Here is a 21,392-nt window from a genome sequence, read left to right as displayed (position 1 = left end):
CAATATTCAAATCCCTTGAAATTAGCCAAATAATTAAAAAAATAAAAAACCACCTTAATATACTCCATAAAATCAGCCAACAAATTAAAAAAAAAAAAAAATTTGCTTCTTCACATACAAAATCAAAACCCACGTGCAAGATGAAGTTTTTTTTTTAATTATTTTTTTTTCATATTTTTTTAATATTTTCTTAAATTCTTTTAAACGAAAAACTGATTTTTTTTCCCGACAAGTTTACTACGCCGAATATGACTATAGTTGAATAAGATTATAGGCATATTTTCTTAATTTTTTTTAACGAAAAATTGATTTTTTTTCCCCGACAAGTGTACTACGCCGAATATGACTATAGTTGAATAAGACTATAGTCTAATATGACTATATGTGACTATATCAACTGTAGTCATATTCTTTCTTTATATTGCATTTTTTAAAATTTTTAACTTCAAAATTCCAATTATATAGTGAGGTAAAGTGATGTTTATCAAATTATATAAAACAACTAAAATTCCCTATTGTTTAGGGAAACAATGCAATCAACATCCACACAAAAAGATCACAAAAAATCACAATTTGAATCTTGTTATTACAAGTCAACTTGAAACGAGAATATATAACATATTCGAATATGACTACAATGATATTCAACAGTAGTCATATTCGAAAAATACATAAAGATGACTATAGTCATGTTGTTGCTACTGTACATATTTGAACTGTATTTTCAGATTTGGAAAAAAAGAAAAAAGAAGGAGAAATTGAAAAATACATAAATAAAAAAATTGATAAAAAATCATTATATACATATATATCGACTCCACTAACTCAAGTATGATTATAGGCTCCCTCTCTCTCTCTAATATTTAAACACACACAGTCACAATGAAAAAACCTTAAATGCCAAAAGTAATCATGAGTTGCTGAGAAACTTCCAAGAACACGAAAACAGAAAGTAGCAAAAAAAATCGAATAATCACATTCGAACCAGACTGTAGTCACGTTGATGTTGCTGCTTCAGATCTGGAGAGAAAAAAAAAAAGAAAAAAATTAAAAATAACGAAAGGAAGGTGGTGTGATATGTATGAGGCGACAACATGAGTTTTTTGGGAGGTTTGATACCGTAGCAAGTCTTGACGGCATTCGAACCAGACTGTAGCCAAAAAAAAATTGAATAGTCACATTCGAACCAAACTGTAGTCACGTTGATGTTGCTGCTTCAGATCTGGAGAGAAAAAAAAAAGGAAAAAAATCGAAAATAACGTAAGGAAGGTGGTGTGATGTGTAGGAGGCGACAACATGAGTTTTTTGGGAGGTTTGACACCGTAGCAAGTCTTGACGGCATTCGAACCAGACTGTGGCAAAAAAAAAATCGAATAGTCACATTCGAACCAGATTGTAGTCACGTTGATGTTGCTGCTTCAGATCTGGAGAGAAAAAAAGAAAAAAATCGAAATGAGAGGTAACGAAAATTATGTGAGAGAACGAGAGGAGAGAGAGATAACGAAAGAGAGAAATCTGGAGATTTAAAGAGAGAATTAATGTAATCCTACAATCACGTGAGAGGTTATGAAAAATAAATATTGCAATTATTTTAAAAAACCTACCTATAAGGGTAGTTTTGGCTTATCACATTTATTGAGGGGGTTTCACTAATTAAGATTGAATTTTGGGTTTGTGCAAAAGTCTTAAAAGTCAAATGGGTTTTACTCATAATATTTTCCATTTGAGGGGGGTATTGCATATTTCCCCTTATTCTTATATAACAAGTCTATTCTCTCTCTTGTTCTGAGGCCGGCAGCAATGAAGATCCGATCTTGGCTATCAACATGCTCCTCAACCACCAGCATCGCCACCTCCGGCGACCCTTCCGCCCCATCTCCGCCACGAAAACACTACCCTCCGCCAAAATCTCTAATTTCCGACGACACCAGCAGCTGCTTCTCCGATACCCAGACATCATCATCAACCAGCATCCAAAGCAATCTCTCCCTACTAACCCTCCCCTCAGTCCCTTCTCTCCAGAAACTCGCATTCTCCCCCGGCCAGAACGCCGCCGCGAATTACTCCTCCTCCGCCGCCGTCGCCACTCCGCTCGCCAGCCTCAACAACCCCATCGGCGGCGGCGCCGCCCACGTCAATTTCATCGCCCTCCACAACAACCTCCTCTACGCCGCCTCGGGGAACGAAATAAACGTCTACGAGACAATAAACAACACCCTCTTCGACACGTTCAACGCCGGCAAACCCTCCGCCGGCGCCGTCAAATCCATAGCCTTCCTCGACGGCGGCAGGATCTTCACCGCCCACCAGGACTGCAAAATCCGCGTCTGGAAACTGAACGATCAGAAGCAGCACAAACTCGTCGCCGCCCTCCCCACCGTCGAGGACCGCCTGAGAAGATTCCTCGTCCCTCAGAACTACGTCAGCGTCCGCCGCCACAAGAAGAAGCTCTGGATCCAGCACCACGACGCCGTCTCGGCACTCTCCGCCGGCCACCAAAACGACGTCGTTTCGGTGTCGTGGGACAGAAGCATCAAAATCTGGCAATCAAATAACTTCCGGTGCCAGCAGTCGATCAACAAAGCCCACGACGACGCCATCAACGCGGCGGCGGTATCGAGAGACGGGTTGATATACACCGGCTCCGCCGATAAGCGAATTAGGGTTTGGAAAAGGGAGGATAAAAAGTACGGATTAATAGCCACATTGGAGAAGCACAAATCGGCGGTGAATGCATTAGCGCTGAGTTCCGACGGGTCGGTTTTATTTTCCGGGTCGTGTGACCGGTCCATTTTGGTTTGGGATAGAGAAGACAGTGCTAATCACATGACGGTTACCGGAGCGCTGAGGGGCCATGCAAAGGCGATACTGTGTTTGATCAACGTTCGAGATTTGCTTTTGAGCGGGTCGGGTGATCGGACGGTCAGGATTTGGCGGCGAGGGGTTGACGGGATGTACTCTTGTTTGAATGTGTTGGATGGGCATCGGACGCCGGTGAGGTCGTTGGCGGCGTTGGTGGTGGAGGAGACGGCGGCAGACGGCGGCGGGGTGGTGAAGGTGTTTAGTGGAAGCTTTGATGGGGAGATTAAAGTGTGGCAAGTTGAAGTGGTGAATCATTTAATTTCTTGATTTTTTTTTTACATTTTTTTTGTGTGTTTGTGATTAATTTAGGTTTTTGATTTAATTAATTAGATGTGATATTTGTTGATTGTTAATCTTGGTTACATTTGATTCGATTTCAGTGTGCTAAATGTGTATAGAATCTAAATTACATTCTCTATCTCTAAATATATTTTGACTCACAGAAGAATGAAATATATGTCAGATCCACAATTTTCATTTTATTCCTCAAACACAGAATATTGACTCTCTCTCTCTCTCTCTCTCTCTCTCTCTCTCTCTCTCTCTCTCTCTCTCTCTCTCTCTCTCTCTCTCTCTCTCTCTCTCATGCTTCATTTAATATTTTTCATGCCTTGATATCACCGATTTTACTATGTATTCACACATTATTATAAAAAGATACTGTAATTAAATCTTTAATTCAATGTATATCCTACCTAATTACATTTTAAGGTTGGTAACGATGGACTTAAGTCAACTACTTAAAAGCTTAATATAGACCCAAAAATATAAGTCATAATACGCCCATAATATTTCAAATTCCTCAAGCTCAAGGTATAGTATGTTATTATTATTATTATTATTATTATTATTATTATTATTATTATTAAACAAGCAAACACCAACAATAGCACGGGTAGGTGGATTGATTTCAACCGTAGATCTGATTAAATAATTATACACTAAACACACATACATATGAGTGTGTGTGTAATTTGGTTTCTTCGATCCTACACCCGGTGATAAACACCGGGTGGGTCTTCTGCTGCCAACGACCTCACCGGCATAAATCGTGTAATTGTGCATAGATCAACGGTTGAAATTTGTCAAATATATTTAACGAGGTGTAACATTTAATTACCTATAAACCTCACGTTGTGATTTCAACGCAAATTGCGGTAGTCGGCCAAACCATGTACAATGTGGCGGGAATTATTAATTGTCATTAATTAATTAATTAATTAATTAATTAGTGAGGGAATCAAAGGTCATCAATAGAGGCCAAAATTAACAAACCAGTAAGCACGTGATAATTCGCAATTAACTTTTTGATTGCCCTAAAATTGACAAATAAAAAGATCATGGACCAAAAATGTGAAGACAAATTGAGGCTTTTATCAATCGTTTTAATTAGCTGTACTTGTTTAATTTTAATTACTCAATTATTTGTTGATTAAGCACGTTCACTCCTGAAACTAACTTTTGGTTTATCCTATCTTAATTATATTCCAAATCTTGTTTTTCTTGCCCATTTCTGAAATATTTCAGTAATTAATAAAACACTGCAAAAGCAATGTTCTGGCAAAAATTAAACTCCTTTACTGTGACGTTTTTGGAAGTAATTGATAATTTTAATTATTTATTTATGAGATCGATGCATATTTTATACTTTTAATAATATTTTTAATTTTTGGTACATACAAAATATGGGACACGGCAATTGAGCTGAAAAGCTCGATCCGACTATATTTGAGCCGAACCTAATTTTTAGTGAGTCGGACCGAGTTTGAACTATTTTGTTAAACTCAATTCATTTATAATGAATCGAGTTTGAGCATAATATGACTCAACTCGAAAAAGGCTCGTCCGATTAAGTTAATAATTAAACAAATAATATATTTATTATTTTAATGAAATGGCTCAACATACAAGTTACAAATTACATCCATATTAGGTCATATAATTAGTTAAAGATTAAACATTTGAAACATTAAACTTCATTTGTTTCAAGGAATAGACTATGGTTTTCGTATTATTTTGCGACTATCGTTTTTTTTATCTTATTTTGCTCTTCGACCGTAAAATACTTTTTTTTTAACAGATTCGGATGTAATGTTGTAAAATATGTAATTTATATATATACAAATCTTAAAAATTACATGAACCAAACTTGAACCTATAATAATGCGGTCCGCTTGTATATGAACTTAACTTGAGTCTATAGTAACAATGTTCAATGATTTACGAGCTTGAATCAACCCAAGTTCGACTCATATCAAAAAAAACACTGATAAAATTATATATATATATATATATATATATATATATATATATATATATATATATATAAACCGCAAGTGGATATGGGTGGGATAGCTGTTGAGCATAAATTCGTCAAAGCAAAAATGTCGAAAAAAGGCACAAAAGAGATATGAAGGGTATGGTTCGAATGTAATGTCTTTTTCTCAACCAAAAATTAAATAAACTGTGTAAGAATCTAAAGTTTACCAAATGAATGGTGGCAGAATAATTTATCAGAACCAAATAAAAAATATATATATAAAAAAAGAAATTAAGACAGTAGTTTTTGGCAGTTTTTAAGGTACCCATGCTCCTAAAGTTGATGGCAAAAACGTAAAAAAAAAATAAAAAAAAATAACACCATTTAAAAAAAAAATTGAATAATTGTTTTACTTTTTTGGCAAGTTGGCAAGTTGAATTAATTTGAAGTTTATTTAATTTGAGCACAATACATACATATATATAGATACAGATGATGAGTAATTATTAATTATTCATCTACTTTAGCTAGTTTTTGCGTAGAGTGTGCCCTTGTTGAACTTGTGGTCACCATTTTAATCACTTTCTCCATTAATTCCCTCTCCCACTCTATTATGATAGTATATATTTAAATTGGGTGCAAATTTCGATCGGACAACCTGTTTTAATAAGAAAATCGGATGCCATAGGATAATTGACACCTGGATAGTCTAAATAAAAATATAATTAATATTCTAATAATTGGAAAAAAAAAAACAGAACAGCATAACCTGTTATAATCAATCTAACCCTAATTATAATAAGTGTGATTTATTAAGAGTTAAGACTTAAGAGTGCCACATGTCAAAAAATTAGTGGATTCCGATTTATATTAAATATCGGCCGATCCGCTCATAATTTAATCTCATTTAAATTATTAAAACATTATTTCTCACAATTAAAACAAATAATTAATTGGGATATACAATTTTCAATCAAATGTTGTTATAAAATGATAAATTATTCTAAATCAAATAATTAATGTTACGTTAGATAATTTTATTACTATTACTTTAGGTCTTTGACTTTAGTGTGTATTGAATTCGTTGTTGTGTACAACAAGTAGGGTAACATGTCTCGTGCCTTTAATAAAATCAAACCTTGATTTAGCGGATGAATTCCATTTAATTTCTTTATATATACTTCGGTAACAACAGTATAATTACACAAATAAAAATAAAAAAGGGTATTAGTAAAATTGAAACAAAGGGTATTAGTAAAATATATATTATGTCATGTCAAGAAACACTAATTGACCATACGATCGTGATTATTGACACACACAGTACACACACTGTGGCAAAAAAGAGAAAATGGTGAGGCTTTAATGTGAACGAAGCTTTTCTATAGCAATATTTTTATTTATATCCATCTCTGATGTAAGGTTAAAGTACGGTTTTTTTTTTTTTAAGTAATTACAACAAACCCCTTAATTATTATATTGTTTCACGGAAAAACCTCATCTTCAGCAGATGCGTAAGAGTTGACGTGTAAGACATGCTATGTATAGTTGATGGGATTGTTGTATTTACTAAAAATTGAGGGATTTTTTCGTAATTTATCAGTACTTTAGGTATAGTCGTAAATTACCCATACTATAGTGTTATTGACTTGAGGACAATGGGAAACAGGCAAAATAAATCAGTTATGATTAATGCTTGCTAGCTAGCTACCTATATATAGTCTCCCATCTCTCAATTGTTTTGGTATTTATGTGCATTAATTCTAATTTTGAATTCTTTTTATATATATATATATATATATATATATATATATATATATATATATATATATATATATATATATATATATATATATATATATATGCAGCAAGTTGGCAGAAGAAACAAAGTAATTGGAAAGAAGAATATGTATGGATGATGATTCGAATCTTGACATAAGAGTATGAAGTTTGATGGATCTCCTACCGCATTATTGTTTTTATATACTACTATATTCTATTTTCTTATGAATTTCATTTGACTAAATAAAAAATTAACCTATTGTATATTAAATTGAGAAAAAGGATATTAAAGTAAGTTCTTAATTTAAATATACAAAAATATCTTTAAATTAAAAAAAAAAAAAAAAATTATTCACCGATAGAAAATTTTCAAAAATTTAAAAAATGGGCTTGACCCGATTACACCCATGTAGATTAGTTCGGGCCCAACAAGCACCAGCTTATTTGCCTTGGGCTTTATAGGCGGGCCGAGGTGGCTTAATAGGCCCGTTTGACAGCCTTACAGTTTAAATTGGACTTCCCTCTCTAGGGCCAAGGGTATACAGAAGAAAACCCTTGTGTACCAATATTTTATTTTTTTCATTGAATAAAATTTGTTTTTTTGGGTACATTACGAAAACCTCCCTGAACTTAGGTCAAATAACGAAAAATACCTCCACCTATTCGTAATTACCAAAACCCCCTAAAGTTTGTTTCCGTGTTACACCAAACCCTTACAGTGTAACTTTTAACGTTTTTTTTTTTTTTTTTTTTTTTTAATTCCAGGTAGACTTTACACAATTTCGGATTTTATTTTTTATTTCTTACCTATCTAACAGAATGTATAATAGATTGTCTACATTTTATGTTAAAAAAACTCAATCAACAGTTAATCATACGGGGATTTTGGTTATTATACTGATAGGTGGAGGTGTTTTTCATTATTTAGTCTAAGTTCAGGAGGGTTTTCGTAATTGACTCTTTATTTTTGTATACATACATAATATTAACACAAGGTTTAAGGTTATTTCTCTCTGAGTAATAAATTATGTGAACAAAGATTCAAGAAAATTAAACACACAAACAAACAACCACTTTTATTCATAAATATAAATATAGCAACAACATTACATTCATCATATATCCAGCTGGTAATACAGCCTCAGCTGGTACATTAATTAAGGGAAAAAAACAACAACAAACACGTGCAAATTTATTTCAACCACATGCATAATTAATAATTTAAAAAAACGTGGCCTCCATATTATTATAATGAATAATTTATATATATATCTCAGTCAGTGCAGCAGCTGTAAAGGACAAACTTGTCCATAGTCTTGCCACACTCGGAGCAAACCACCCTCTCAGAGATCTGTCCGTCACTCGCCGGCAGGATGAGGCGCGTGCAGTGGTGCTCCGGGTGGAAACCCTGCAGCTCCTCGTCGAGCGCCCGGACGAACCGGTCGGGGCGGTCGACCTTGTAGGCCCACTGGGCGTAGTTGTCGAGAACCGGCATGAGCTTCTCGGCGTTGCCCTTGGTGATATCACGGTTGCTCCAGCTGAACGCCGCCCAGCCCTGGTGGTTGCTGCTGTCGTAGGCGAGCACGTCGAGTATCTCGCGCATGATGACGTCACTCTCCACCGTCATCCCGATCTTCTTCCTGGAGTTCCACAGGCCCCACAGCCTCACCCAGAAGAACCAGACGTAGTCGTAGTAGTCGTCGCCGGCGGCGAACACGTTGCTCAGCCTCTCCTTCGCGATGGTCTCGTTGCAGCTCCGGACTTTCTCCTTAGGGTTTCGCTTTCCCACGTACAGCATTTCCAGTGGCACGTGCAGGGCTTCTGCCACTTCCCGCGCTTTTCGGGTGAAGGTCCGGATCCACTGTATGTCCTCCCCACCGTATAGACATATCACCTTGTTTTCTTCCACCTGCCAATTATTTTTATATAAATATATGTTATAATTACATATTTTGTTGCTGTTATCCGAATATTTTCTGATTTTAAAAATACATTTTTCACTCCGGAGCCATTTTTTGTTTTTTTTCAGATTTTTTTTTTTGTAACATAATTGGAATATACATATTATATTTCGAATTATATTCAATTTTAGTTTCCAAATATATTAGCATTATTATGAATTTTATTATATTATAGGTGACTAAAAAAATGAAAACACATTGAATTCCGTTATTTCGTCAATTTGATTAAAAAAAATTATAATTTTGAAATAAGTTTTTATTTAATTCAATTTCTGAAATTCCAATTTTCATTTTCCGATTTTTTGAACGGAATTGAAATTAGTTTTTCACTTGCGAAAAAAATAAAATACAAAATTTCTAATTAGTAATTTCGATCCGATTCATCTGATTTCCTCCGATCCTCTAATCATCCATCATATATGAACGAATATCGATTAAAAAGTAGATTTTCGGAAAATCGATGAATTTATCAATGTTTGAGGTAATTCTTGATTTATTTATATATGTTATATGTTCATGCATGCAATGCAATGCAATGCTATTTAGAGAGAGAGAGAGAGAGAGAGGGTGAGGTGGCCATACCCAGAGTGGAATACGTGCATCGATGTTGTCAGCCAACAAAGTGATGTTCCATATTTTGGAGGCCCACAGGTACTTCTCGTGCTCCCCAGTGAAGGGGAAAGCTTCGGTGCCCCAGCTCCATATCATGGGGAGCGCGTCGTGATTGGACGGCTTCCCGTGCGGGTCCAGGACAACTAGCATGGGCATGTGCACGAACTTCCAGTACTCCCTGATGTACCTGATCGCCACCCTCTCCACCAGCGAAGGGTGCTCCACCGAGTACCACGGCATCACGTTCCGCAAGTCCTGGAACGCCTTCTCCTGCATGGGCGTCATCGTCGCCGCCGCCGCCGTGGTGGCGCTCGGGTCATGAATCACCGGCAGCCAAAGAACCTCGTACTCGTGCCTGTCGGATTGCTGGCGGTGGATCGAGTTGAGTATGTGCAGCTCTTCCAGTGGGAGTTCCAGATCGGAGATTAGGAGGAGTACGTACTTTGACCTCAGCACATCCAGTCGTTCCTGTTTTTATGACGTCATTAATATTAATTTTTTATATTATAAATAAGAGGAAAAAAATAAATTTAAAGAAAAAATATATATATATAGATGACGGACGTTTGTCTTGGTACGGCCGTTATAGAGTGGGCGTTGGTCTTCTCTTGACCGGAACATTGCCCGGAGAACTTTCATGTTGTCCACGTGGGCTGATGTCATGATGATGACGAACCTTTTGTATTCATCTTCTTCCTTCTTCTTTTCTGCAGTGAGAAAAAAAATTAAAAATCAATAATTTTTTTTTCTTTTTCCTTTCATGTTTTTTTTTTTTAATCTCTTTGATATGATCATGTAATAATGGACTACAGTGGATGAGAGTTGAGTAGGGTGCGAATTGGAACCAAAATTTTCGATTTCCCTCGATTTAGATCGGAGTTTTCCGATTTTAGAATTTTTTTTTTTTCATTTCGATTTTCCATTTTTCAAATTATTTTGGATTGGAATTAGAATATTTTAAAATTCCAATTTCCGAGTCAATTTTAAAATCACCAAAAAAAAATTCCGAGAATTTACATTAATCCAAAAATTTCACTTATAATATCAAAATTATTTTGCATTACTTATTTAGGTGACTAGAAAATTATAATTTATCCAAATTTCGCCAATTTCACTTCGAAATTTTTCGATTTTGTAACTAATTTTTTCTTCGAATTTTTTCGATTTTGTAACCATTTTTTTCTCTCAATATCGAAAGTTTTTTTTTTTTAATTGACGGAATTGGAATTAATTCCAATTCGGATGCATTCGATATCGATTGAGACTCAAAATACTCACCAACAAAGTCCCTACAATTCTTGAACTGAGTCTGCAAGTGCTCCAATATGATCGAGAGCTTATGCGCCAGGCTCGATATCTCCCACGACTCAGCAGTTGATGTAATATATCTGCTATATATATCATCACATAATTAAACTTCGATTTAAAATAAATAAATGAATATCAACATCAATATCAATTATAAATACACATACTCGTGACCGCTGCCGATGAGATTGAGCAGCGTGGAAGCGCACACAAGCAAACTCCTAATGATCCAATAAACAGCCAACGGAATATGCGCGGTGGCGGCCATATACTCGGGCGAGTCGTGGCTGATGTACACATCGGGGAGCTCCTTGAACTCGATGATCCGGTGAGTCACTTTCAAGACTTGGTTAAGCAAATTGAGGACTTGGTCGAACTTCTGCTGGAGCGCGCCGGCGTGGGCCATGACGTCGGGGAGGTCTTTGAGTGTGGCGATGTTCTTGGCGAGCGGATCTTTGGCCTGGAGGTGCTCCACCAGCCAGAACTCGCCGTAGTTGATCGCGAACGCCGCGAAGGTGATCACCACCTTCGCGGCCCACGAGTAGTTCGAGAGCGTGTTGAGGAGGTGCATCGTTACCGTGTGTGACTCACCTCCAGCGGATGATTTGCACACTATCTGTTTTTTTTTTTTTTTAAATTTGATCAAAACAAAACTCATCAAATAATGCTCCAATTAGTGTTAATTAATTGCATTTTACACCCTTAAAAAAGTTAAATAGATAATTTTGCCCCTGATAATTAGGGTTCCGGCAAAATTTTGGACGGAAATCGTAACTTTGGGGCACGGTGCAATAATTTGCACAGTATCTGTTTTTTTTTTTTTTTGATCAAAACAAAACTCGTCAAATACTCCAATTAGTGTTAATTGCAATTTACCCCCTCAAAAAATTTAGACATATATTTTCGCCCCTGATAATTAGGGTTCGGGCGAAATTTTGGACGGCAACGGTAACTTTTGGGCACAGGGCGATAAGTAATTGATTTAAGGGGAAATTGTGTGTGCAATGTGCAAGGTCGGCATATAATTTAGCGGGAAACCCCTTTTTAAAAAAATTTGCAATTGAACAAGGTAAATTTCCAATTTTACCCCTTAATAGAAACATACGACGTATTAAAATGGTAATTACGCATAAACAAAAATCAATTAGTATAAAATAGATCCTATAAATGCATGCACCAAATCCTCATATGTTCATTTTTTTATATTTGTTTATTTTATTTTTGCACAAGGAGAATGTAAATTTCCAATTTTACCCCTCCATAGAAACACATTGCATATTAGATGGTAATGACTAATGGAGAACCAATGTTCACTCAGAGAGAAGTTAAGAAGGCTAATTTAGTCATTTTTAAAACTCAAGATTCTTTAAAAACAAAATCAAGAACACACATACGTATATTCGTTTTGTGAAATACAATACACGTGCATGATAGAATATAATACCTCGCAGGAGATCTTGTTGATTGGATATGCAAGCACTCGAACAATGTCGGCATCGTGGTCGTAAGTCGAACCGTAAACCTTGCTCTCGTAGACGACCTTACTGTTGTCGTAAATCTTGCTGTTGTCGTAAACCTTATTGTTGTCGTGGCCAGAAGCAGTAGTATTATGGAATGCCTTGTCGTCCAATTTCTCCACATGCTGTGACGATGCCACAATTTGACCTCCCGGAATCTGCGGAAAAAAATAAATAAATAAATAAAATTGTAACATTATTTTCAATATTATTAAAAAAAATCGATTTTCAGACAAATATATATATATATATATTATCGTACAAGATTAGTGTCGTGAGACGCAGGCGTAGCGAGGCGCATGATATCCTCGACAATGGCAAGAAGCGGCTTCACGTCGAGCTCCTGAACATCGGGGGCATGAGTGCCCTGAATTTGCTTGGTAAGGGCATTATCGTCCGACGAGAAGAAGTTGCTCCGGTCGTGGTCCCCCTGCCTGCCAGGCTGGCGCCTGCCGAGAACCGGCGCGCTCAGCGGCACCGCCACCTGTTGGCCGAGGTGGTGGTTCGCGGTAGTGGCGCCCATGTGGTGGTCCACCACCTGGTCGTGGTGGCTGGCCGGCCTGATGAGGCTGTGGTCGGTCACGAAGTCGTGGACCCCACTCTGGAGTGGGGCTCTTGTCGGAGCCACTACACGCTCGGCGGTGGTTAACGGGAGAGGGTTTGATGGAGGGAGTAAGTTGCGATTAGCCATTCGGGGGAGGGGTATTTTGGGGATTGTGGAGAGGGAGATTTGGTTGTGTCTGTGTGTTTTTTTTGGTGTTGTGATGTTTGGTCTTATATAGATGGTTTTGATGTGGTGATTACTACTATTTTCTTCCTTATGAGAAACAAAGAATAAAGTTGTAATGGATCTTGTTCTTTGCTTCATTTGTGGTTTAGTGTAATAAGAGAGACAAGTTACTGTACTAAAAGAACATGAATTATTTGCATACAAACCCCCGTGAAATGTCTAATTGCTGGAAAAGTCAATGTATTAAAAAAAAAAAAAAAAAAAGGAAAATTTCTAATTTCTTTCTTTTTCTCTTCTTAAATTTAAGGGATATTTCTGACTTTTCATGTCAAAATAACAACTACAAACCGCACCAACGGCGCGTGCATCACACGATTTGGTGATAGGGGGGCTGGAGCCTTTGACTTAGTAATATAGGGGAGTAAATGCTAATTGTTTTTACATATGGACTTTTCCGATAATTAGACATAATACAGGGGTATCGCTTGCTAAAAACTTAAAAGAACATATATAATGTAACTTTATTTTATTTATTTAGTTAAATTTATAGTAGAACGTGATTCATGTTTGAATCTTCTTTACTTGTTTCATACAATATTCTCATGAAATTAAAATCTTGTGCTTTAATTTGGTTTTTAGTTCATGTGGAATATCACTTTGCTGCATGCTCGACAACTTATTTTTACAGCCATATAATATTCCATTTGTTTTATTTGTTTTTTCATTAAAGATTTTATGAAAATGATTTTTTTTTTTTTTTTCTTTCTGAAAATTAGTGTAATCTTGCTTTAGCAAACATCTTGATTTGGAATAGGAATGAAAATCCTTTTTGTTTTCAAATGCTTCTTTACTTGATACTTGGGTTATTTTAATGGTCCAAGAGTGTGTATCCGTAAATTACGACCACCCCTGATGTAAGCTTAAATTATGAAAATTTCCCTTATGTTTGGATAATTACAATTATTCACTTTTACTTTTTTGGTGTCAAATATATACAATCTTTTAAATTATGTGGAATATTCTCCAGTTTGTGCTCATTTTTACCCCATTCGAGTTCCATGTTTTGAAACAAGATGATCATAAGATGTGTATTTTAGCTTGTAAATACACCATACTTAAACGTGAGAGGATTTTTCGTAATTTGATATTCTCCAGTTTGTACTCATTTTTTAAGTCGAATTTTACACCATACTTAAACATAAGGGGATTTTTCGTAATTTGATATTACACAAGGGGTGTCCATAATTTATCATATTATTAAGTGTAAATATATATATATATATATATATATATATATATATATATATATATATATATATATATATATATATATATATATATTCACCCTTAAAGTGAAGTCCCAAGCAAAAAAAAGGAAAAGCACGTTCTATCCAAATGTTATTGCCACAAATACTTCGTCTTAAGTAGTTGCTGCTACTGTAAAGGATCCACCCTTTATAACTGAAGTAATATTATACTTGTCAGTAACGGATTTAATGTTTTTTTTTTTTTTATTATTATTTTTATTTCTTAAAATTCAAATCATGTTATAATTTTATAAATGAAAAGAAAAAAAAATCCGGTTTTTATAGCATATACCTTATTTTCACCTTACAATTTACAAATACTCCCAATTAGCTCTCAAAAAGAAAATTAATAATAATAAATAAATGATACAACGATCGTAGTCTTGTACTCGTTCTATCTACTTATTTGCGTCACAAAAAGTCGTTAAAATAATAATAAATAAAAAAAGAAAACCGATTTATTCGTCACATTTGTAGACAACAAATTTATCGATAGGCCGTTTGCAAGAACCACAAATCATTATTTTCTCGATCGATCCTTCTTCATAAGCAACCAACTCATGATAATTGCATTTTCCACCATCTAAAGGAGGCTCAACTAAGCCCGTTTCTTCGACATTTTTGCACCATAATGGAAACTTATCGAACCATTCTTCGACTCTTTCTCGATCGAGTTTCATCACATCCGTTGAAAAAGACCCTCTACCGATCACAGCCCAACCAAAGTTGCTATTCGAGTCTAGCAACTTTGCAACTTCATCACCAATTTTACCCGAAAAATTACATCTTTTTATCGCCTCCAATCGGAACCAGAACAAACGCACCTTATCGAAAGTCAAAGTAGCGCTTAGATTTTCTTGAGAAACGGTCTCGATAATGTCTTTCACGTTTTCGCCGGGATTTTTGCAGCCAACGTATATTGCTTCAAACTGAATATTCCCTACTATAGTACTCTTTATCTTCTTCGTTTTGGAATTAAATTCCCTTATCCACTCCAAATTATCGCTTCCGTAAATGCAGATATTCTTGCCTTCCTCCCCCTGAGATTTTCGAACACTAATTTATCAATTCACAAAAAAAATAAAAATAAAAAATAGTGATTTTTTTAGTAAAGATTAATGCATTTTTTTCTTACCAATTCGGACGATAAAGAATCGATCCCATTAATCATGAAATTTAATGTCCAATTTTCGTTCTCCCGTAGCTCTTTTTCTCTCGAACTCGAAAACGGAAATGCCTTCTTCCCCCAAATCCACACCATATCCATTGCATTTGAATTTACAACCACGCCCTTTTCGTTTAGGACAACCATCATAGGATCTTCCTTAAACCCCCATTCTTGTTTGATGTAGTTTACTACAGTTGGATTTATCGACCACGGCCTTCTAATAAATAACCATGGCAACCGACTAGATAAAAACTCGAAACTCGCCACGTCATCAACGCTCCATTTACTAGACATCGGAAGCCATACTATTTCGTAGCTTCCCTCGTTTCTTGTCATGTGTTGAACCAGCAAAAATATCTTGTCTATAGGTAGAAGCTCCGGCTTCGAGATCAAAAGTATAACTACTTTATTTTTCAGATCAAGAACTCCACTCTGTTTTTCAATAACACAAAGATGTAATAATTTTGAGAGGTCTTGTAATAATAATAATAAATTAAAACTCATGTAATAATCTTTGAAAACTCACCTTCTCTCCTGAAGAAGGGTTCTTCAAAGGGAACTCGTTTTCCGAGGCTAATAAAATCCTTAACGCGTTTTGGTTATCGACTTCGTCTTCCTTAAACATACGTAGCAGCTTTTCGTATAACCTTGTCTCTGAAATTAAAGTTAGATTATCACAAACTAATCCAGATTTTTTTCATTCACATGGAAAACTATACAAGAATGTTTTTTTTTTTTTAACGGAAAAATCGACCTATTTGGTGTTGGCATTGATCGACGCATTCTCCAAGATCACGGGACAAACTGTTCAACTTCTTTCCTAGACTAAGAAGCTCCCATGCTGCAATAACCGTCTTGTCCGAATACCTGAAATTGAACAGTTTGTTCATTTTTCTAAACCGAAAAGAAAAAAGAAAAAAAATGTGAATCGAAAAAGGAAATAGTTAGATCAAAGGGAAAGAACATGCACTTGCTCAAGTCTCGAGTTTCGTAAATCCGTAATTTGTGAAGAGCTAACCAATACGCTTCTGAATATCCAGTAGGTCGCCACGTAGATCTTGGACTTAGTGATATCCATAGCATTATTATCCGCAAGTTCGTGATGTACGTACATTACTTCGAATCTTATTACAAGTTTCGTCAGATTCAACATAGAATTAACCAAAGAGTTCAACGCTTTGAATTTGGGTTTTAACACGTCGATAGACTTCGGGAGCCGTTTAACTATTGCAAGTGAATCTGCCAATGCGTTTTCGGATTGTAACAGCAAAACGAGCCAAAATACTCCGAACTTGGTTGCGAAAGATGCGAGAGCTAAGACAAGTTTCGCATCCCACTTATAATGACTCAGAATTTCGAGCAAGAAAATCGTTTTTCTGTGCAGATTTTCGTCCTCAAACCGTAGGCTAAAGATCTGATTTTTTTTTACCCAAGATTTCGTATTAGACGTACGAAAATAATATCGATTATGTTTAAAAGATACATTTTTTAATCGGAATTAATTACCTCGTTTGAGATCTTGTAGATGATGAGTGAGATTGGCTCGTCTGATAATCCAATCAGATCAATTTCACTAATACGAGTTGCATCAAGTTGTGGTGGATCAGAAACCTGAAACGAATTAAAATTGATCATAGTTTAGTAATTTGGATGAAAGTTAGAGCATTGTTGTAAGAGAAGAATAACTTTACATTGTCTGAAGTACAACAGAAAACTCTCTCGACTAGGTTCAACAGGAGATGAGAATCGAGCCAACGATTATCGGGATCATGTGTGAAGAGGATTTCCCTTGTAAGAAAATCAACTTGATGAAGGGATTGGAGTGGCAATTTCATATTCAGTAAAGCTCATGACCAGCATATGGGATCAACTGATTTGATAGTTGTTGCCTCGTAAATAACGGGGACAAAAAAAGAAACGAAAAGATGCTCATTGAATAGCTTAAACAGCAATTCTTGCAGTAACTTTGAAGAAAATCACGGTTCAAGACTGCTTTTTTTTTTTTTTTTTTCGATTTTGCGGTGTGTAATCTTCAATTAACAGGTAATAACTGCGGTATTTACGGAGATGAAAGCTCAAAGCAAAAGTTGATAAAGAAGTGTTCTTGACTGAACAAGTGTGAATCTCATGCAGGGACAAGAAAGTAAATATGGCAAAAACCACAAAAGAAAAAGCTACAGCCTTTGCAAAAGTGATTCTTACGTCAAATAAGTAAATTAAAGATTGGACACTATTCAAAAGGGCATTACAGTAACCATAAGTTCCTGGTTTTTAATTCCATTTCTTGGGTTTGAGTTTCGTCCCAAACCCGACCCGTTAACCCGAATCCTTTCCTAGTCATTTTCGTTTCGTCTTCCTTAAGTTTGTTTTTAGAGACTATCTTTGTCTCTTTCGCAATCTCCTACTGCTCGGGTTTGGTTCGGATAAGATTTTTGCTTACTGTGAATCTTGATGTATTTGTTTGAGTTTTCCTTTTACGAATGCCGGGTAACTGAAGAAGGTTACTACATAGTACATATACACAATGAGATACAATATTTAAGAATAAAGGAAGCAATTTCAACTCGAACGAAAAAAAAAAAAACAAAGAAATTTACAATCAATTGTATTGTACACCAGAACGAAATAAGTGTTGGTCATTCCTCGGATATTCTCACGATCGAAACCCGAAACTCGGACAAAAAAAAAATTCAAGAAGCTATATCTCCAATGCACGACGACAGTAGAGATTTTTACGTCATTATTGATCAGGATTTAGGACCCCTGCTAAATCCTGTCTGTTCATTTGATATTTACATTTCCCCTGTACTAAAAAAAAATCATTTTTTTTTACATGAAAAGTAAAAATCTCGAGCCAGAGATTTAATGTTGTCATGGAACCGCAACTGGACGATTTTTTTTTACGACGAGTATGTACGCATGGCTATGAGTAAAGCTTAATTCGCGTACTGATTGTGCTCCGGCACATTGGACAGTATTCAAGGTCCGTTCCACATTCACAACATGTCTGTAATGCATATGTGTTTTTATTAGACTCTGTCTTATGTTTGATGATCTAAAAGAGATTACGATTAACGAAAATATATACCTGGTGGCCACATCCAAAAGCCATGTCTTTTAAATTACTCAGGCATATCGGGCAAAGCTGTTTCAGAAAGAAACGAGATTTACGATTCGAAAAAAGAAAAGAAGAGACAAGATTAGAATCATAGGAACATATATGTGTGTATGGATTCTTACCTTACTGTCGTAAAGAGAGCTCGAGGAAGAGGCTGTATTGGCAGAGTTTTCGTTTCCAGGGTAAAGGGGAACGTTTGTGTTCCTCTGTGAACTGCTTGTACTGTAAGGATTGTGCCTAGTGGTAACATTTCCTCTGCCGACAGGTGGCGGAAGCGCAGTTCTCCTAGGAGCATTTCCTGTCTGCTGACTATTAAAAAAAAACAGGGGAATCATAAAAATGGAATCTTGAAAGTAAATCTATGACAAATTGATGGATCGGTTTTTTTTTTTTTTTTTTTTTTTTAAATTAATTAATTTATTTATCATTACCCTAATATGCTGAGCTCTAATGTAGCTTGATATTGAGAAGGGATTTCCATGAGAGCCGAAAGGGCAAATGCAGCCTCTTTTCTTGAATATTCCACGTTCTTCGACATGATATCCGTGAAATTGACGAACTGGTAAAAAAAAAAAAGGAGAAATGTTGCAAAGCAATCTCAGACATGGAAATTTTCTGTTGTTTAAGTGAATTGTCCGAAAATTTTTACCTGAAAATTATCGAATGCTCTGGCAGGAAGATTGTCGTCGAATTCTTGCATCATTTCCCAAGGTCCATCCCCAACACCAACGACAACAATCGACAAGGGATAGGCACTGAAATGAAATAGAAATGTTAGAGTATATACATACATACATACATACATACATATATATGTATGTGTATATATATACATTGACAAGAAAATGGCTAAGTCTTTATGTACCTTGCTCTGACAATAGCATCAACTGTCTTCTTCTCTTGTGGGCTCAATTGACCGTATGGAGTATCCACACTTCTTGTAACCTAATTAAGCAGCAAATTTTGTTTTCATTATATTAGTCAGGAAAAACAGTTTCGGAAATAGAGACAATATTCTTGTAAGATCCCGGTTTTTTTTTTTTTACCTGGCCATCGGCAATTATGAGTAATACATGGTACTGGCCTCCGGTTTCCTCAACAATACTCATGGCCATTTCGATAACCGGTGCAAACGAAGTTGGACCTGTGAATCCATGACCGAGTTTATTAACATTAGTTTACTAACTCATTTTAAGCCTTTATTAAGGTGCAAAATTAGTACCCGAAAGTCGAAGTTGAGGAACTAAATCTCTGTATCTTCTCAACACTTCTTCAAATCCATCACAAAACCTCCCGTCTGGATAGAAACTAAATACATCCCGGTCGTGTGTTGACGCTGCAAGAAAAATAGCAGAACACCATACAAGTCAACTATTTATGCACATAACAAAAACGAAAAAAAGATCAAGAACGAAATGATATTTTTTCGTTTTTTTTTCCTGTTTTTTTTCGTACCGTCTCCGAATCCGAAACATGGAATTAGGTTGTCCTCATCAAAGGAGGATAAGGTTTTCCCAATGATGGAAATGGCTTGCTCATATGGATTTGGTCCACTTCCAATATGGTGCAAGCTTTTTCTGTTAAAAGACTTGGCCCCTGGATTTATTTCATTTCAGATAGAGTTATTAGTGTAGTGTAAGATTCTCTGAGTAAAATCATCAAACAAGTTGTGGGCAAGAATTTGAAACCTGTCCATTCATTGCTCTTTGTAAAATCTATTCCGACAATAAGATTTGAAGATTCCAGACCGGATTTCGAAAGAGCAGATGTAACCTGAGAAGATCATTAAAAATTCTCCATCTTGTCAAATTTCATTCTTTTTATTTAACCAATTGAATAAATTACAATTTTTCACAAGAAACATTTTTCCGGGAATGGCCTGACCTGATCAAGCGTCTGGTAGTTATCGGCGATTCTTATGAATCTCCTATCGAGGCGGCGGTTTGGCTGTGGAGCTGGCGGCGCGTGGGTGTAACTCGGCGGAGCGTGGTGGTGCCGCGGCGTGGGATACGGGTCGTGAGGATATCCCGCGCCGACGCCGCCGACGCCGCCGCCGTGATCATCAAACGATGATGACGTGTAGTATCTTGGGCTCGAACTTTTGTTCCCCATTACTCACAAAAGTCAAAAAATTTGCAGAGAATTAATCCCTCAAATCAGTACGAAAAATTCTGCCGAATATAATCGGAACTGGGAGAACTGATCAGAGACGAATTGTTACAGGAATTTAATATAACAGACGTGCTACATATATATATATATATATATATAGACACACACATACGTGGCTTCTTTTCATTGGACGAGTTCAACTTATCCATTAAAAAAATCAATATTTTAAAACTAATGAAGTCTTTGCCTTGGCGGCTTAAAGTCAATGAATAAGATTTTAAAAAATTAATAACTATGCCCCCCGCAATTAATATTAATTCCCAAAAATCAACTGTTTGTACTCTTTTTTTTCTTGCTTAAACAATTTCCAAGAAATTAAACTTACAATATATGTCAAATTTTTTTTTTTTTTTTTTTTTTTTGGAGGATACAATATATGTCAAATTACAACACCCTGAAGTACTACGCTTAAATTACCAAAAAACCCCTATATCTGAATAGTACAATCACTCGTCAATTTGTTGTACATAGTTGATAGAGTGATATAATTATCTAAATATGAGAAATTTTTTCGTAATTTGAACGTATTTCAGGGGTGACTGTAAATTGCAAGACAATATAAATAAATTCGGACAATAGGGAACTTCAAATGAAA

General features: G+C 35.8%; 4 protein-coding genes across 5 annotated transcripts; 1 reads left to right on the top strand and 3 right to left on the bottom strand.

Moving 5' to 3' along the window:
• Nucleotides 1-1,755: 1,755 nt before the first annotated feature.
• On the top strand, nucleotides 1,756-3,422 carry LOC105974624 (Transducin/WD40 repeat-like superfamily protein). The gene has a single exon (XM_012999737.2). It carries the CDS (start codon nucleotides 1,801-1,803, stop codon nucleotides 3,127-3,129), a length of 1,329 nt encoding a protein of 442 aa, XP_012855191.2. The 5' UTR covers nucleotides 1,756-1,800; the 3' UTR covers nucleotides 3,130-3,422.
• A 4,532-nt stretch (nucleotides 3,423-7,954) lies between these two features.
• On the bottom strand, nucleotides 7,955-13,092 carry LOC105974700 (protein SIEVE ELEMENT OCCLUSION B). 2 transcript variants are annotated; one of them, XM_012999835.2, is made up of 7 exons: nucleotides 12,565-13,092; nucleotides 12,230-12,460; nucleotides 10,953-11,401; nucleotides 10,756-10,865; nucleotides 10,042-10,184; nucleotides 9,448-9,945; nucleotides 7,955-8,813 (listed from the first exon to the last, which is right to left on the bottom strand). In XM_012999835.2, the coding sequence occupies exons 1-7, from the start codon at nucleotides 12,991-12,993 to the stop codon at nucleotides 8,178-8,180; spliced, it is 2,496 nt and encodes an 831-aa protein (XP_012855289.2). In that variant the 5' UTR covers nucleotides 12,994-13,092; the 3' UTR covers nucleotides 7,955-8,177. The 2 variants fall into 2 exon arrangements, with proteins under 2 accessions (XP_012855289.2, XP_012855288.2); XM_012999834.2 differs by having other exon boundaries at nucleotides 10,756-10,868; nucleotides 12,565-13,062.
• Nucleotides 13,093-14,615: 1,523 nt separating this feature from the next.
• On the bottom strand, nucleotides 14,616-17,510 carry LOC105974831 (sieve element occlusion protein). Its single transcript, XM_088818450.1, has 7 exons — nucleotides 17,199-17,510; nucleotides 17,014-17,118; nucleotides 16,482-16,921; nucleotides 16,262-16,374; nucleotides 16,034-16,161; nucleotides 15,475-15,939; nucleotides 14,616-15,379 (listed from the first exon to the last, which is right to left on the bottom strand). The coding sequence occupies exons 1-7, from the start codon at nucleotides 17,340-17,342 to the stop codon at nucleotides 14,798-14,800; spliced, it is 1,977 nt and encodes a 658-aa protein (XP_088674576.1). The 5' UTR covers nucleotides 17,343-17,510; the 3' UTR covers nucleotides 14,616-14,797.
• A 534-nt stretch (nucleotides 17,511-18,044) lies between these two features.
• LOC105974830 (E3 ubiquitin-protein ligase RGLG1) lies at nucleotides 18,045-20,859 on the bottom strand. Its single transcript, XM_012999991.2, has 11 exons — nucleotides 20,510-20,859; nucleotides 20,314-20,398; nucleotides 20,081-20,221; nucleotides 19,848-19,961; nucleotides 19,672-19,769; nucleotides 19,491-19,570; nucleotides 19,275-19,380; nucleotides 19,057-19,184; nucleotides 18,748-18,934; nucleotides 18,596-18,652; nucleotides 18,045-18,514 (listed from the first exon to the last, which is right to left on the bottom strand). The coding sequence occupies exons 1-11, from the start codon at nucleotides 20,735-20,737 to the stop codon at nucleotides 18,431-18,433; spliced, it is 1,308 nt and encodes a 435-aa protein (XP_012855445.2). The 5' UTR covers nucleotides 20,738-20,859; the 3' UTR covers nucleotides 18,045-18,430.
• Nucleotides 20,860-21,392: the final 533 nt, after the last annotated feature.

Source organism: Erythranthe guttata, chromosome 5 (assembly GCF_056151865.1).
Source record: "Erythranthe guttata isolate IM_541 chromosome 5, IM_541, whole genome shotgun sequence".
NCBI lineage: Eukaryota > Viridiplantae > Streptophyta > Magnoliopsida > Lamiales > Phrymaceae > Erythranthe > Erythranthe guttata.
The sequence above is the reverse complement of the archived record's forward strand: the minus strand, read 5'-3'. Positions and strand labels throughout refer to the sequence as shown.